This window comes from Triturus cristatus, chromosome 3_1, assembly GCF_964204655.1.
Source record: "Triturus cristatus chromosome 3_1, aTriCri1.1, whole genome shotgun sequence".
Taxonomy (NCBI): Eukaryota; Metazoa; Chordata; class Amphibia; order Caudata; family Salamandridae; genus Triturus; species Triturus cristatus.
Genome location: NC_140583.1, coordinates 1,182,278,270 through 1,182,296,140, shown reverse-complemented (window position 1 = coordinate 1,182,296,140; position 17,871 = coordinate 1,182,278,270). Strand labels below are relative to the sequence as shown.

At 45.6% G+C, this 17,871-nt stretch overlaps 1 protein-coding gene across 2 annotated transcripts in view; it reads right to left on the bottom strand.

The window, feature by feature from the left end:
- The window catches only part of SRPRA (SRP receptor subunit alpha), a 1,746,362-nt gene that overhangs the window by 190,747 nt on the left and 1,537,744 nt on the right, over positions 1 to 17,871 (bottom strand). For both annotated transcript variants that reach the window (XM_085646110.1, XM_085646111.1), the window contains one exon: positions 16,099 to 16,197. In XM_085646110.1, the coding sequence (XP_085502236.1) occupies positions 16,099 to 16,197 (99 nt within the window). The remainder of the gene's footprint in view (positions 1 to 16,098; positions 16,198 to 17,871) is intronic.

The following is a 17,871-nucleotide window of genomic DNA, read 5'->3' as shown; positions in this document are numbered from 1 at the left end:
TCCTCATGACTAAGTAATGAGCACTTATGTAAACTTCAGGATAAAATGAGAAGTTTTGTCTAGGGTTACGTAGAGGTTAACATTGCATGGAAAAGTTGAGACTATCACTCGGAAAGGCGACCTCTCTCTTCCTCATTTTCAGTACTAATATTGAGCTTCCCTTTTTAAAACATTCTAAATTCTAATATATCACCCTAGGGGAAAAAACGTGAATCCACGATTCAGAGCTATGTTAAGGAGGCAATGTAATTAAAACTTAGCACAAACTGCTCTCCCGTTAGTAATTTAAAAAACTTACATTCAAGCTCTCTTTTAAAGTCAGTAAAACCCTGGGAAGTACCTATTGTTCCAATTTATATCCGGTTTATAACTCTCCGGGAATGCCCAAATGTTTGAGATACTCCAAGTGTTTCATTTCATGAAGAACAGAATAGTAGACAGTTTACAGGGGTAGTCAATAGGCAGTTCATCCACTGAGTTACACGCAAAAAAAACCTGTCTTTTTTACTAGAAATCATGTTGCCACCATTGTCATCCCCATACAGCCTGTTTAAAGAGGACAGTAGCCACTCCCACAAAAGGAGTTCAATTTGGGGTGACCCGTAAGATCGGAGCTCAGCTCGTACCTATGAAGTTGACAAAACACAAAGTTAAAAGGAGAACTTTCAGTGAGCTGACTGGATTGGGAACGATACAAGGAAGTATACAGTCCAGCTATTCAAGAGAACTTTCTCTGAGCTGGAAGGCTGGAACTGGGAGCAGGAGATAGTCAATAGATTCTTGTTTGTTCAAAAACAATTGACTCAGGGCTCAGGGAAACCCAGGGCTAATTTGGTCTTCTTCTGGAACTTTTTTCTTAGGCTGGCAGTATTTGAGAGTGTCCGCCCAGATTCTAAGCGCTCTGACGAATGATGTACATTTTTTGTGAGACCCAATTTTACCATGTCACTGTTGAAAGACACCGGAGATTGATGCAGATGAATAAACCTTTCCAGGACAAAAGGGTACAAGCCTTTTTGATGAATCCAGCCAGACTTAAGGTAATTAGACATGACTTTAGCTCAGAGATTAAAAGCTAAAGAATGTTTAGATAATATGAGTTAAAATCTAGAGTTGTTATCTATATAAGGTTTAAACAGGGTCAAGACGGAGGCTTGGTAACATTAATCAGGGCAAGTGATAGGAGTGGTCTAGCAAATGTATTATGTTTTGTAACCGCTCACTCCTGTTTATAAAATTTTTTTGTGTTTGTGGCTGCAAGGGATATGTAAATGGGAGCAATGAATTGAGAGAATGAATAATTAACTTTAGGCTCTAGGTATGGGTGGAGGGCACACAGCCATCAACAGACCTATGACTGGTCTAACCGATTCACTTGGGTGGATAGCAGGGGCGGCGGGAGGGGGATCGGGTAACGAGAAAGGAAGGGTGAGCTAAGGAAAGAAAATGGAGCTTCAAAATAAGGTACAGTAGGCAGATGAGAAGATGTACAGTTATGGATTCGGTTCGGCTAAAGAGGAACTATTGGGTAGGCATAGGAACAGAATTCCCCAAGATATAGGAAGGCCAGAACTTGTAAGGAAGCAATGATGATATTTATAATAACTTGATAACAGAAAGCAAAATAACAGATTGCGGGTTTGTTCAGTTAATGTCTGTGGATTAAATGGTAAAGTCCAAAGGGAAAAGGTAGCGTTAGGCCTCAGAGCTATGAGACCAGATATCATATGTTTGCAAGAAACACATGTTGCATAGGAGAGGAGAACTCTCCTGGAACCCTGGGTTATAGTCTTCTCAGTTGAACACCACAAGGGTCAACCTTAGCCAGAAGGAATAGGTGTTTGGTCAAACGGAGATCTACAGATAAACTAGGCAGAAGGGTGATATTAGATTGGTGGTGGCGGGGGGAGCTTTACCAATTGCTCAGTGTATGGATCTAATTTAGACGAGGAGGTTGTTACGGATAACTTAGATCTGGAGCTATCAACAGGGCCAATGCCCATTGTTCTGTGTGGCGCTCTTAATCTTCATATAGAGGTCATGGTGAAGTCGTAGCAGCAAATGCAGTAAAAACAGTAGGAAGCCATTGGTATATAGCGCAGTCCGATGGTTGATGGGAGATCATGGTCTGATCAATATCTGGGATAGATTGAAAGCACCTGACCCAGGGCTCACTTTTTTCTTTCCTGCATAAGAAGTTTGTGGGACAGGATAATGTTTTAATTTCAGCAGGTCTGGGAGGAAAAGTGGTGATAGAAAGATATCATGATGGGATACTGGATGTCCCAGGATTCTTAATGGTACAGTCTCCTTTTTTCTACTTTATAATGGCAGCCTACGGGCTACACTGCTCTGCACTTCATACATCTCTCGCATTACCAAAGGGGTTTGTGAAAGATTTTTCCTGTTATTCTTCAAAATTAACATGCATTTCTTCATGTTTCTGTGGACTATCTCCCTTTTATTACATCAAGATGACAAATTGTGGCCACAGTAGCCTGTTAGGCTGCTTATTGACTTTAAGTGACTATTCAAGGCCTTTTGAAAAAAAAGCGAACTTCAGCACTTAAGAAAACACATTGGATAAAGTGCTCTGGGGTTCCCCACAGGCGGGCAGGAATATTCTACGCTTATGACTACACATGGAAATCCCCTACGAGAGAAACAATGGCTCTCCAAGCTTGAGGGTACTTGCTCTAGTTTTCTGTGGCAGCACAAAAGGGCAAGGAGAGCTGCTAGATATATGGTGCTTCCTAGAAATAGGGGTAGATGGGCTGTTCCCAGTTTTAGATTGTATTGGTGGTCTAGTACATGTTGCAGCAGATGGGGATTTTAATTAAAGCAAGGCAAGATGAAACATTAACCTTCATAGGGTCCCCATCTATATAGGAGATAACACTGGGTTTGGAGGCTAATGGATGCTTTCTGAGAAATATTGAAAACAGCTATTACATAAAGGTAAGATTTAAGACTATGAAAGGGGCATAGCGCGGAGGCAGGTGAAGGAAAAAATCGGAGTGACAAAATACAACAAGTACACTCCGCTATGGAGGACACCTATTTTACCTATCAGATTTCACTATCATCTTTGTAAAAGGCGGAAACGGAGGGGAATTGTTAGACTGGGAGATCTATTAGATCAGTTACAATTGCACTCATTCAGTGAATCACAAGAAACGTATGGCCTGACCAAGGACAGTTTTTAAAAATATCTACAGATAAGAGACATTATAGGAAAGATAACCAATAGCCAACTTTCTGATTGCAAAATCCCAATTAGTGACACTTATAATGGGGGTGTCAGAATTGGGCACATTTTTCAGCTACTGGTCGACATCATGTGAGACAACTTGGAGGTTCAAGTGACAGTGTGAGACAAGGTTTGGTGTTTAGGGGCTAAGCCTGCAGAAGGCATTGGCGATGGGAGCAGAGACGTTACTATCAGCAGGGCTCAGGAGCCAATATTTTAGGTCCTTGTTTATTCTCTATTCCATCCCGCCAAACTATTTAGGTGGAGCAGTATACCAGATGCTAGTTGCCCTCGATGTGGAGAGGCCTAACCTCTTCGTTGCCACGCCTTTTCCCCCTCCTGTGCCGGGCGTTTCCCACGCGGGTGGGTTTCATGACGAGATAGTCTCGTCATGGGCACAGCGCGACTGTGCTCCATGACGAGACCATCTCGTCATGGGCACACAAGAGGTTAAGCAGATACAAGACACATGTTTTGTACATTTCTAGGATTAAAAGTATTCATCAAAGGAGTTGGGGCTTTTATCACTACAATTTTTTGAGCACAGGTCAGGATCTCACCCGAGCTGATGCTGTTTGGAACAGAGGATTGTCTTAGGCACACAAAAGGGCACATTTATTTAATCTTTTTAGACACTGCAGTGGCCCGTAGGTAGCGGCAGCATGGCTGAGTACTGAACGCTCAACTATTCATGAATAGAGGGCAAGGCTCTTATCAATCTAGAGAGAAGATTATATGAGTGTAAAGGTTGGAATATAAGGAAGTGTGGAGCTGTGATTGGGGCCCCACTAGCAGAATGGATACAGAGTAAAGGGGATAGAGAATAGAGTGTCAGATCATCAGTTGTGTTATGTAGTCCTTCCATGTGATTTTAAGGTAAATTTAGAAAGGTCCAATGTTGGACAAGTATTTTCCCTAGGCCTAAAATAATTATAATTAAACGACCCATAAGACATACAATGAGGTGTTAGACCAGGTTTTGTGATAAAACAAAGCTATGAAAGACACCTTTAAGGATAAAAGACCTTTGCACGCAAAATATCTAGCTGGCTGAAGCTTTGGTGGTTAATTAACCTTCCTGAGGAGTTATAATTTCAGGGTCCGCTTATCTTCCCACCAACCCATACTATGTCCTGGGAATAAAAGGGAAAATTACGGGAAAAGGGGAAGTGTAGAAAGAAGGAACAGATCCATTTATGGTACTACTACAGCCTTCAAGGCATGCCCTGGCTAGTGTCTACTGCAACAGCGAAAGATGTATAGGCTTACAGGGCATGGGTAGTTAAGCATGGTAATACTGGTATGTACAATATTCGGAATTAAATACAACATTAATACTACATATAGTACCATAGAAATCAATAAATCAGGGTCCTGCTTGCCCTGTGAAAATAACATCAGATCAAATGGTTCAGTAATAGATTTCAAACAGAGCCGACGAGCTGATGTAGGTGAAAACACTTTTTGAACCTGATCACATCCAGGACCTGCTACAAGATGGAGTGGCTTTGCTTCCTGCACTCAAACACGTTCTCTCTGGATCTGCATTTTATATGTATTCACCGTCAGGATAAACAGTGAAGGGTAGTACTGTCCTGAAAAGTGCCCCAAAAGGAACATTGATGAAAAGCCAAAGCTTAAGGCACTAGCAAGACCTCTAGAACTTGCTAAAACCTCAAGTCATAAATGTTGAAATGTCACATTGCAAAACGCTGCAAAGTGTTTGAAAATAAAGCCTGTTGCAGGATGAGCGCGGGACCCAGGTATGGGGATGTCAATTGTCAAGCGGATCATTTGTGCAGGGAAACTACAGGTCTGCTGTTAGGTGTGAAAGCATTGGTACCAACAGCACTTCCTGCGACTTGTTTCTCTTGAAGTGGACTATAGCCAAATCAGATACAATCATCGGACTGTTTTCATTATGCTTCCTGGTTTCTTTTTGGGGGGGGTGAAAAACACCTTCCTCCACATAGCGCAGACCTTGTCACGACACTAGTAACTTATATTACAAACAACAACTTAATTCACAAATACCTGCGGAATCGTATAATCGATACATAAAGTGCCTCTGTGCCAAAAGGTGCAGAGATACTAACAAAATAGCAATGTTCTCAGACCCATAAAGCTGGCCGTAAGAGCCAAAGCTCAAAGCTACCAACCCGATAGGCAGTAGCTGATGAACAAGTTACTTACCTTCGGTAACAATGTATCTGTAAGAAACATATATTATAGATTCCTTACCTTAGATTTACCCTCAGGTGTCAGACTGGATCCGTATAATTTTTTTTTCCTTAGCTGTACCCCTGCACATCGCTAGGTGGCGTCGGTTTACTCTGCATCCTTTCTCAGTGTCGCGGTCGCCAGGATGACGTTGTGGTGCCTCTTTAGACCCCACCCCTGCACGCTGATGTCAGTTCTAACACGACTTTCCACGCCAGAAGCACAGAGCCATGAAAGACACTGACCACTGGTGCACCACCCCAGGGCCCTGCAAGGGTGTCACTAACCCTAGAGGTCAGTTCGCAGAGCGGGGAGTATGGGTAGGGCAGTAAGGAATTTATAACTAATATATGCCTCTTACAGATACATCGTTACCGAAGCTAAGTAACTTGTTCATCTGAAAGAGACTATTAGATATAGATTTCTTACCTTAGAATAGATACCCAAGCAATACCAACCCCAGAGGAGGGTCTGCGGACCAAGTTCACACCAGAAAGTCCTGGAGGACAGAACAGGCAACGTTGCCATCCCTCCGGACTTTACTATCCAGGCAATAACGTCTTGTGAACGTGTGCATAGTACCCCTGTAGCCGCCTGGCAGACATCAATAAGTGGGACTCCATGTGACAAAGCAGTAGTTTCTGCAATAGCTCTAGTGGAATGAGCTCGCAGCCCCACTGGAGGTTCCTTTTTAGCTAAAGCATAACAAATATTTATACAAAGATAGATAGTACCCTTTTGCACAGCCCGACCTTTCCTTGCACCCACATAGCCAACGAAGAGTTGATCGTTCACCCAGAAATCTTTAGTGCGGTCAAGATAGAAGGACAGCACCTGTTTTGGGTCCAGACGGTGGAGTCTCTTCTCCTCTTTGGAAGGGTGCGGAGGTGGAAAAAAAGGTGATCAGAGTGATAGTCTGTCCGATGTGAAAAGGTGTGACAACTTTAGGCAGGAAAGAGGGTCTCATCCAAAGAGTTACTTTGTCCGGATGGACAGAGATGAAAGGAGGCTTAGAAGAGAGCCTGGAGCTCACTCACCCTGCGATGCACTTAAAGAACCTATTTACAATAGGGGACTTGAACAAAGCGGGCTGATCTGGTAGCCGAAGAAAAGCAGAAATGGCTACCAGATAGCCTTTTAGAGTGCCCAGAGCAACCGCCTGGCTGAATTCTAGATTACCTTTATAGATAGTTTGGCCCCGAGACTAGTGCAGATGTACGCAGTAGCGTTTAAGGAAGATAATCTTCCACCATCGGCTAGGGAGGCACTCGTGATCCCTTTGCCAAAAACCAAGAAGGAAGTGGCGAGCACAACAGATTTTATGCCACTGTCAATGCTGAACCTTGATTTTAACATTATTAGCAAGGTGCTCGCGGGCTTGCTCCTGCCACATATGCAGAGACTGGTCCACACGGGCCAAAACGGATTTATCCCCACATGCTCAACATCTAATAATTTACGGAGGCTATATCATGTGATGAATCATCAAGATTTAGAGACGTTTACTGATGCAGTAGTGATGGCAATAGACCTAGAAAAGGCTTTCGACTCCCTGCGGTGGGACTTCTTACTAGCAGTCATGGAGCGGATGGCGCTGGGAGATGAGTGGCTGAAAGTGGTCTGCCTGTTAAATGCGTGCTCCCGGGCTAAAGTGAAACGGGAGGCACAGTATCTACCCAATACCCTATCTACAGGGAAACAAGGCAGGGGTGCCCTTTGTCACCACTGCTCTTTGAATTGGTGATGGACCCACTAGCACAGCGTCTTAGGCAAGAGAGCGGGAACATTGGAATTGGACGGGAATGAGCACATAGTCTCACTATATGCTGACGAAATCTTGATCTACTTACGTAGTGGCTCTCACGGGATCCCGATAGTGATGCACATACTGAAGGAGTATGCGGGGCTGTCAGGACTGCGTGTAAATATCAAGAAAATGTACATTCCCATTGAAGCCCGATCTTAGCAGGCCGCTAGACATCCCAGTAGACTTAGAGTGGACCCCGGGCTCCTTTAAATACCTGGGAATACAAGTATATCATCGGCAAACGGACTTGTTGGAAGAGAACATGGGGAACCCTGGGATCCCTGCGAGCGAATGTAGCATTTTGGCACAACCTCAAACTACCAGTGATGGCGAGAGTGGCGCTTTCTAAGATGGTGGTTTTACCGAGACTTTTGTATTTTTTTGTTAACCCAGTGGTGATCTTGAGGAGTTGGTTCAAGACCCTGGATTCGCTGTTGAGGGTTGTAATTTGGGATGGTCGGCGTAATAGGGTCTATTTGCAAACGCTACGAATGCCCCTGGAGGAAAGAGTGCTGGGAGCCCCAGATTTTGAGGCCTATTTGGCCTCACAGCTCCAGTGGCTGGCTAAATGGCAGGATGGAAGGGGGCTGGAGACGTTGACGCTGCCAGCGCTGACATCCTGGGGAACCCTGCTTGCAAGAATGCTTATCCCCGGCCAAAAGATTAAAGACATGGGTACACTTCTCGGGGTGGCGGTAGCATGTTGGGACAGATGCACCAAGAGAGCTTCAGATGTGCTGCCATATGCTCCAGACGTACCCCTCACAGGAATTCAACAGAGGGGAATGGGCCCTCCCCTCACTCAGGACCAGCTACGGGGCTGGGAGGCGGCAGGGGTTTTGACTGTTGGAGATTGTTACAGAGCTAATGAGCTGCTTACACTTGATGATTTTCTAGAGTACCATGATCTACCAACAGGACAGTTTCTAAATTATCATAAAATAAGGGGGGGCGATGGCTGAACTATGGGGTAATGGAATGGGAGAACCTCCCATCCATGGGACCCTCCAGGCACTGGTGACACTAGGGTCTGCAGGTCATCTGGTGAAATGACTATCTGGCGATAACAGATGTCACGGAATGATCTGCCCCGTATACAAGAGAAATGGGAGGGCTTTCTGGACAGGCAGCTATTGGAGAAAGAATGGAAAAAGGTCCTGAGGAGTCCGAAAAAGGTGTCAAGGAATGCAGCATTTAAGCTCACACAATTTAATATTGTGCATAGAACATACCCTACACCATATCAATTGAATGTAATATATAAGAGTGATGACCTGCCCTGTGCTAGGTGTCAGACATTAGATGCCAATTTCGATCACATGACGTGGTCCTGCCCGGAACTGAAAAAAAAGTATGTTTAGTAAATGAATACAGACTTTCCCGGCTGCTTGGGATTGGGAGAGAAAAATTAAGTTTACCCTTGCCAGTTCACTAAAAGTTTGTTTTATATTCTCTAATAGGTCCATAAGGGTGACGGTGCACTTTAGGACCGGATTATCACCATATGAAGTAGTCTACGGATGCCCAGTTAATGTGTGGGGCGTCCCGAGACCTAGGCACTTTTTTGAGATTGAATATCTTCTTTTGATTGATTATTTGTATGCCTTGTCTAAAGATCTCCGTTCTATTCACCAACAGATATCTGCTGCCTTACAACCATTGTCAGAGGGGACCGGACATCAGATCCAGCTTGGGAAGTCAGCGCCAGTCCAGCTTGAAGCCAAGGTGAAGGGAACCAGCACAGGCGTTGCTGGCAACTATAACAGCGGTGAAAGTGGAAGACTCTTGGGCAAAAGACGGGTTCACAAATCAGAATGGAGCACTGATCATTCTCTTTGTTCCAGTTTTTTTGATGCCCAGCTGAGAGAGCCACAGACCGATAAGGACGGCAAGGAGGCTTTGCTTGAGCTGACCCCCTCTGAAACAAGGGTTCCTTCGGATCTGTGCATCAGGCTTCTGAGTTACGGTCCCCAACTGAAAGCTAGCCTGCACCTTTGTTTGTTGATCAAGAGGTGCCTGGGCATACTAGGTACAATCTGCGGCCCGATGAAAGAACAGTGCGCCAGCAGAGCAATGCAGGAGTTAGGGAAGGACTTGAGTTCAGGGTACAGGTGCTGTGCCTCTGGTGCCTGTTAGAATAGAGTGGAGAATACTGGTGCACTGCCTGAGACACTGGACAGGATCGTTGAGGGTATTCACCCCGGAAGGTGATTGCCCTATCCTGAAAGAAGAAACTTTTCCCCCAGCCCGGGCCATGATTGTTTTTCCTGAGTTGCAAGTTGTGCAGCTCCACCGTGGGAGAAGTGAACATATGATGAACGATAAGAGCCTGCCTGTGAGGCTCAGCCGGACACAGGGAGAAGACTTCCCCTCTGGCTGGTTGTACAGCGGCTTCAATTCCCCAAGAACTTTTTTTGTTAGCAATGTACCCCTTAGGTCGTCCCATTTTTGAGGAGGGGCAGCCCTTTGCGGCTCCTAGTCCTAATTCTCATGGCCCCGTTTGGTCCTCCTGGTCCCCCAAAACAAAAATTGTTTTCAGAACTCAGAGACATGGACTTGGACTGGTTGGTTTTGGACACCGTTTTCCATCTGGGGCTGAAAGCTATTATCAGCCCTATATATATTTGTGCAATCCTTTTTTCCCTGCTGCCTTTGTATTTAATGTGACCCAATGCTCTGTTCCCTATGTATTTCTACTTATATTTCGCCAGTTAAACGTAATTTGCCGAAAGTAAATGTCCACCTAGCAATGGATCAGGATATTGATGAATTTATGAGGATAGATGTGCAGGATAACTTCCATGTTTCCATTAATTCATAGCGAATGTCTTCAGCTAATGCTAAAAGGGCCATCGGTGGAAATCGCAGAAATTCCTGTGAGCATAAGCTGAAGGCATTTTGCTTGTGGCATCCATTTTAGTTAGCCATGTGCTTCTTCCGTCTTCACTATTACCTGCTTTTCTATTCTGCTTGAGTCATCAACTATAGTTAACTCCTTCAGTACTGAGCCAGAGTACTGCGTATGCTCAGAATGGCCTGTAGCTGCTAGAATGCACCTGTCTTAGAGTGTACTGTCAGGCTATTTCAACTGACATAAGCAGTAATATCTCCCCTCCCACTGTGGTGACCAAGCAATTTCTGTATGCCCATGTTAGTCAATAACTATTCTTATGTATGCCTATACCTCCCATTTGAGTCTCCATGGTTACTCAGCTCTAAACTGGGTATATAAGGCCCATGGCCTCTGTATTCTATGGACTACCTCATACAGTGCCCAAGGGTGTTGTATAGATGTAGTCCCACTCATGAGAGGTTAATAAATCTATTTTTTTGATATTACAGCTTCCGTGCCAATCTCTTCTTTGTTGGTTTAAGAACCAGTGGACAGATAAGGGTGAACCTCTGCAACGGTGGGCCTCTAAAAAGGCTCATTTCCACAACTCCACGGTCCAAAGATTTGGTGGAGGGCTTCGTAGAACATACAAGAGTTTTAGCTATTCAGCAAGAATCAGTGTTGTAAGAAAGACAAATAATTAAAACAAAAACACCCCCCACCCGCCCACTTCCTCTCCCAGCATTCTATTAAATCTATTACTTTATTCGTAACAATTCTACACAAACCTATGATACTGCCCTAGAGCCACAGGTGTTAGATAGATCAGAGAGCCTCAATACTCGCAGGTATTTAGGGCATGTCAATTACCGAAGTACGAGTTACGTACCTTCGATAACAATGTATCTGGTAGAGACGTTGTCTAGCCGCAGATTCCTTAACTTAGAATATCCCCAGGCGTCAGACTGGATCCGGAAAATTCTTTGCAGTAGCACCTCTGCGTGCCGGGGGATGGCACCATACAACCCAGCCCTGACGTCGCCCACGTACGTGACGTCAGCAAGGTCATACAAGTCCCTCCCGGCGCGCTGACATCAGCTTTCTTTGGAGAAACTTTTCTGCGGCACAACGCGGAGCCACCAACAAAAACTGTGACAGTATGGGAACAGTGTGCGAAGGATCAAAAATCCGCAAAATAAATAAGGCGGATGGTGCAAAACACCATCATAATAGACACTATCAGACACTGTCTACATATAATTGAAAAAGCAAAAGCGGAACTACGCTGAGAGAAAGAACCCCGCATAGCGAAGCGTAGACCCTTACCAAAGTGCAAGCAACAAGGGAAGATGATCTCAACAGACCCAAAAATAGACTTATTACCATGTAGAACTATGACTGTTATTACCATGTAGAACTGCGCCGTCCAACAAGGATGAACTGTGCCGTCTAACAAGGACGGAGCACAGAAAGAACAGCAATGTACTTCAAGAAGGTATCTTCCCTTATAACAATGGAAGTGTGAAACAGAGCTGAAGAGATCGTCAAAGGATACGACTATATAGGAGACAAGAGCCTCTAGTTAATGGAGAAGGCGGACGGGAGGAAATACAGCAGGAGAAGAAGAAGCATCTCCTGATGATAGTGAATGAAAAGGCACCATCTACTGGAAAAAACCCTTGGAGGGAGTCAGCCGCATATGGTAATTCCGAAAGGGACGCAACTATGTGAGCACCCTTGAAAGAAAACCAATGGCAACAGAAAGTAGGCAAGAGAAGTCCACCTGGCAAGGTTCTCGCAGAAGGGGGAGGATGGGTGGGAGTTAAGGAATCTGCGGCTAGACGTCTCTACCAGATACATCGTTACCAAAGGTAAGTAACTCGTACATCTAGCCGCAGATTCCTTAACTTAGAATAGATACCACAGCCATACCTCCAGGGGGAGGTGGGTCTGCGACAGAACAACAGAAAGTGCCCAAGCACTGAGCCGGCAACAGAGTGACGGACAATGGGGAAGGTTGTGGTGGAACAGCCAGACAGCAACCCAATTAGCTCTGAAGAGCAAATGATAACGGGAGGCAAGGCGCCCCAAACAAAATGTCATAATGGTGCTACACCATCCCCGTAGGAGGAAGAAGGCCCACTCTCAGCTTAATGGCATACTATGTGGACACCAACCAAAGGTTGGGTACAATATGAAGAGATGCAATCAGAGCCTACCAGAAGGAAGGCCGGTGAAGCTACAGCCAGGAACCAAAGGGCAAGAGGTAGGAACTGAGCAATGTCCTAGAAGGACAGGCGGGAACAAGAAACACGCCAAGTGCACACCCAGGCACCAAAGGGCGGACAGGGGCGAACAGTACAATCTGATGCACGCTGATGCGGGACTCAACTGTAACATGCACAGAGCCGACAACAAGGTGGCGTAGCTAAAATAAGCATAGGACTGCCCAACCAGGCAGCTTGAAGACTAAGGTGAGAACTAACTCAGGAAATACAGATATGCAGGGTGCAGACCCTAGGACGACTGACATCAGAAGAGCTGTCCCACAGGCACAGCCGACATAGTATAGGGTGATACCTAATGAAAGGGGCACATTCGAAGGCAGAGGCACCAGAGTACCAATAGGCGTATAAATGTAAGAAAGAATCTCAGAATTCTAGACCATATCCTCCGACTGGGAGTAAAAATTAACCCTCGTCCAGAAAGAGAGATATCGTGCAGTATCTGAACACCAAGAAGGGAGCAGTGTAAAGCAGAGGAACCACCCCAGGCAGTGGGATGCAAAAGAGACCCTATTGCTGAAGATGGAGGAAAGGCAATGAAGTGCACCTAAGCGTACTGAAAGACACCCTGCCGCGTAGACCAAGGGCAATCCCAAGTGCATCCCTGAAAAGCTCCCTGACCCATGGGGACATAGGACCAGACCTCGCGGCAACGAAGAGAGGTAGAGATGCAGGAAGAAAAGTACCCATGGCAACCTGTAGATATATACATATATATCAAAGAAGGGTAAACGAGCCATGACCATGCAACATGGACGTTATAGGAGCACACCTAGTGCATGAATGGCAGGTGGCACCGCATCTTAAGCGTGAAAAACACCATGAAAACCTCCGAAGTAGGAGAATGAGGCATATAAGCAAGACGATCCATGACGTATAGAAGATAGCGGCAAGTCACAACATGGAACACCGTACATCGGCAAGATAAGAGCACCAGGGGACGCATAGAGACCAAAGGATCTGTAGTCCCACATGACAAAAAGCAGAACTATATAATAGCATACAAGTACACCACGTGGAGTATGGACACCCCAAACAACGGGGAACACCTCTGAGGGCAAACCACAGTCAGAAGGCCAAACACAACCTGTGGAACACTGCCACAGTAGGCTTACTGCCAGCTCAAAACGCATAATGCATCGAAAGGATGCTAAATGAAAGGGTAACCACCCCAGAACATGCGAGAAGAAGACCTAAGGGGGAGGGCGAAAGTCCGCAGGGAGTCGCTGAACAGCCGATTCGTCGCGGGCATCAAACAATAGAACCCCATCAAAGGGTAGTTCAACAATTCGCTCCCGAATATTGTCCGGGAAGACACTATCCCGCAACCAAGCATGGCGCCGCAAGGCAACCGAACCAGCCATAGCTCGGCCTAAGGAATCGGCACAGTCTAAGGCCGAGCGGATCGTGAATTCAGCAAGGTCATGGCCATCCCAGAGAAGGTGAAGGAGGTCAACACGAGCGCCTTCAGAGGCGGCCGAAAAAAGGGACTGTGCAGAGTCCCACAATGCAGAGGTAGCCCGAGCCAAGACACACACTGTATTTAGTGAACGAAGGACAGCACTAGTGGAGGCGAAGATGTTACGACCCCACGTCTCAAGCCATTTGTACTTCCTGTAGGGAGGAAGCATTAACTGAGGCAAGGAAGGAAATGCAGTTTGCAAAACAAACCCCTGCACGTCCGGGTGAACAAATAACCAAACTGGGTCATGTGGAGCAGGCCGGTGGCAGTGCAAGACAGAAAGAGCCACCGGAAAACCGGAAGCTGGCCGAGCCCAGGTGCCCAAAAGGGCGTCAAAGAGAAGCTTCAAAGGGCAGAAGCGGCTCCACATTCCCCGACCCATGGTGAAGGACATCAAGCAGTGGGTCCACAGGCAAGGGGACCGAAGGGGGCTGCATGTTTAGAACATGAGTGGCTAAGGAGACTACTCGAAGAAACGCCGCACCGGCCTCGGTAGCCCTCTGAGGGGACAACAACTCATCAGTAGGTGAGGGCTGTAAACTTAGTCTTCCAATACACTGTGGGTGCGACCAATGCCCAAGGGAAGGAAGCCCCAGTGATGAATGGGGGTCCTGATGGGGCTCCTGAGGAGGTGGGGATCCTGCCGGGTCCACAAATTATAAGGGGGGCACAGGCAAGGATAGATCCGGCGTAGCCAGATGTGAAGGCAACGTCAAACTCTCCCCAGAAGCTTCCGGAGAAGAGTCAACAACCTGGCACCGATGCGGCGCCAAAAGGACTTCGGTCTGCGCCAACCCTGCCTTGTCTGGTGCCGACTCGGCTCCATCCGGCGCAGAGTCTGCTCCATCCGGCGCCTATTCCACGTCCACCACGACAAGCTCCGTTTCCGAAGGGGATGGCGCCGTAGCCAGGGAGGCAAGCCTCCAGCGCCGCACCCCTGCCAACTCGACCTCAACCACAACAGGCTCCGACTCCCAAGTAAGAAGCCAAGTTGGAGCCAGGGAGGCGAGTTTGCGGTGCCGGAACAGCGCCGACCTCGGCTCCGGGTAGGCGGCCGCCTGTCCGAAAGGTCGAGGTGTGCTCTAAGCAAGGCTTTGAGCACCAGCAACCACCTGCGACGCCAAAGGAGCCCCACCGGGACTATGGGGTGCGGCAGGGGTGCTATGGTTTGTAGAGGGGGACCCAGCCGGGCCGCACCCTGACGCTAGGCCTTGAGCACCAGCAACCACCTTCAATGCCACAGGGAGCCCCGCGGGACTCTGCGACGCGGCAGGGGTGCTATGGGTCATAGAGGGGAACCCAGCCGGGCCGCACCCTGATGACACCACATCTCCTTCGTCCCTGGGGGGCAAGGGCTTATTTGGCGCAGAGGGCAAACCCACCTGTGGGTTCTATGTAACTCAACCTACAAGTGACCGATTGTCACTATTACCTTTTTCTCATTGACCACACTGGTAAAGTTTACATTATTGAATAGCATCGATTTATGACTTCTTCTAAAGGCCATAACTCCAGTTATATGCATCCAGTTGTGTTCCATTTAGTGTCTAAATTCTTTTAAAATCTGCTTTATTTTTATAAAATGGTGTCAGATTTCCTTCAATTTGGGGCAATTACTTATCGCCCATGTTGGCACTCTGAAATACACATGTTCCTCTAGTAAAGCCGGACTGCTCTTTGGTACACTACCAGGACTGAGCTAAGGATTTATTATTGTGAATCCAAGGACCGTCTTTGGGGTATTGTGCTAGTATTACATGGTGAGGCCTAACCAGCATCACCACATAATACTCCACTTTCCTACAGTTTCTTATCCATGCTTTCTCAGCAAGGGCTCATTGGGGAAGCAAGGATTTGTTGCAAGCCTTTTTGCCAATAACAATCCCAACAATGAGAACTTGTACTGCATTCTCCAACCGTTTGGGCTGGACATAATTCCCAGTAGGCATTGATGCATAGTTATCTATATATTCACTCCTATGACAACTTTTTAATTTATCTGCGATTTGTCTCCAGTAACATGTGGATGTCCTACAATTCCAGTACTATTTAAGAACGTGGCCTCTTGTTCTCCCCACTTAGGGCAGACAGAGAACCTCTAAGGGTTTATTCTATATCAATCACACACAGTTACTTGATTTCTTAAAAGCAAAGTATAAGGGTGCCAGCTCTTCACACACAGTTTAAACTACTTACACTCTACTTACGTCAAAACAATACTGCTTCAAACAAATGAATTACCTTGTCATCAATGGTATCAAATTTGGTAAGAACAATACCGTCGATGAGGCGTGGCTTTTCAGACATAGAGTGATCAGCCAAAGCTTTGTTAAATTTCACCTGAGAACAAAGCAGATTCCACAGTTAGGTAATTCACAGCTCAAAAATTATTTCTACATGGGTTTGCAGCAAATCCAAATTACTAAAATGAAAGTAATTAAAGATTACTAAATATCGTAGGTCCACTGCAACAAGACCAAGAAACGAAGTATTTCAAAATTGGCCACCATTTTACTACAAGGCGAATCCTATGTTATTGTGTGACTAACTTGGCAAATACATATGTGTGCACGCAGGCACACCTCATTTACGGCAGGCCATTGAAAATACATGAGCTCAAACATGGAAGCAAGTGAACTAATACATTTACACATTTCAAAGGGAATATAATATGATTCCAAAAAGTCCACCTTGTTACCCTATCTAATTTATAATACAAAAATAAATGCACACTCACACCTATCACAGCAGTGCAAAGGTCTAATGTTATGCTGTTATCATGACATAACTAATTTAATAAATCACTGCTTAAAGTCTCTTAGATACTATTCTGCTGCCAGTTTCAAAATGAAGACAACTAGACCCAGGCACCGAAAAACCTATTAAACAGCACAGATTTAATCCCTAGAGCTTGGCTACTGTTAAATACTACGCCTAGAAATTCTGTGCAATTAACATCCAAGGTATAGACCAATGCAGATGTTTTAATAGTAATACACTATTTATTACCAGTGTTGAGAGAGGGGAGGAGAATCATGACCAACACGGGCACAGTGGGTGGCGGAAGATCAAAACAGCTGACAGTTGCTTTGGTGTTCCAGCTGGTGTGGGAGTGGGAAGAGATCACTCACTCTGGTCCTTGAGCTGGGAGCTGCTGTTTAGATTGCTTGCCCCACTACTGGGTAAGGCCAGTCATTGAGTCCAATGGTCCTGGACAAGAAGAAAATGGAATGGGATAGCTAATTTTCTTCAACCTCTCCATAGCCAGCATTTTACGGGCTGGACAGCCCAGGAAACAGAGGGGGGCTCAGACTTGCAAGTGAACATTTTCTTTAAGTTATTCAAAGTTAGACAGGCAAATCACAATTGGATCATTTTCCCACTAATAGTTTTTTGAATCAGGAGGGCCAGTTTATAAACTGCAAATTAACAGAGGAGAAAAAAGTAATGTCTAAACTAAAGCATATGTGGACCTCTCCTCCAATTAGTAACCTTGTATGAAGTAAGTTGATCGTATCTGAAATTTACATATGCTAGCAAGATCTGACATCTTGAGTATTTGCTTACCATTGGGAGACACTTTAATTCATACGATAAGTCTTTTGAGACAGGATGGTGGTCAGAAGGCAAGGAGAGTTTTCTTATAGGAAGAGGTCTGGCTGTTGTCCTTCTTCAAGAATAGGCTGATAATCCTTGTCAATTTCGTGCAGTTTAATCTATTTTAGGATTGTACAGAACAACCAGCAGGACCAAATAATGGAATTCTTTTAGTTTGTATTTCTATTTATGCATTTAAATATATGGTATTTTTATAGCGCAAATCTAGCCAAAGGGTATCAGAGCACTGTACGGGGTTAAAGACTAGCATAACGTCAACATTAGGAGAGGCAGACTGGTTGTAGATGGTTAACGCTCTATGTTGTAGTCTTCTCTGAAGAGGCTGCCTGCAAGCCATTCCTAAATTGGAACAACGCTGGGGTGATCTTGATGGATACAAGGACTGAGTTCCAGACC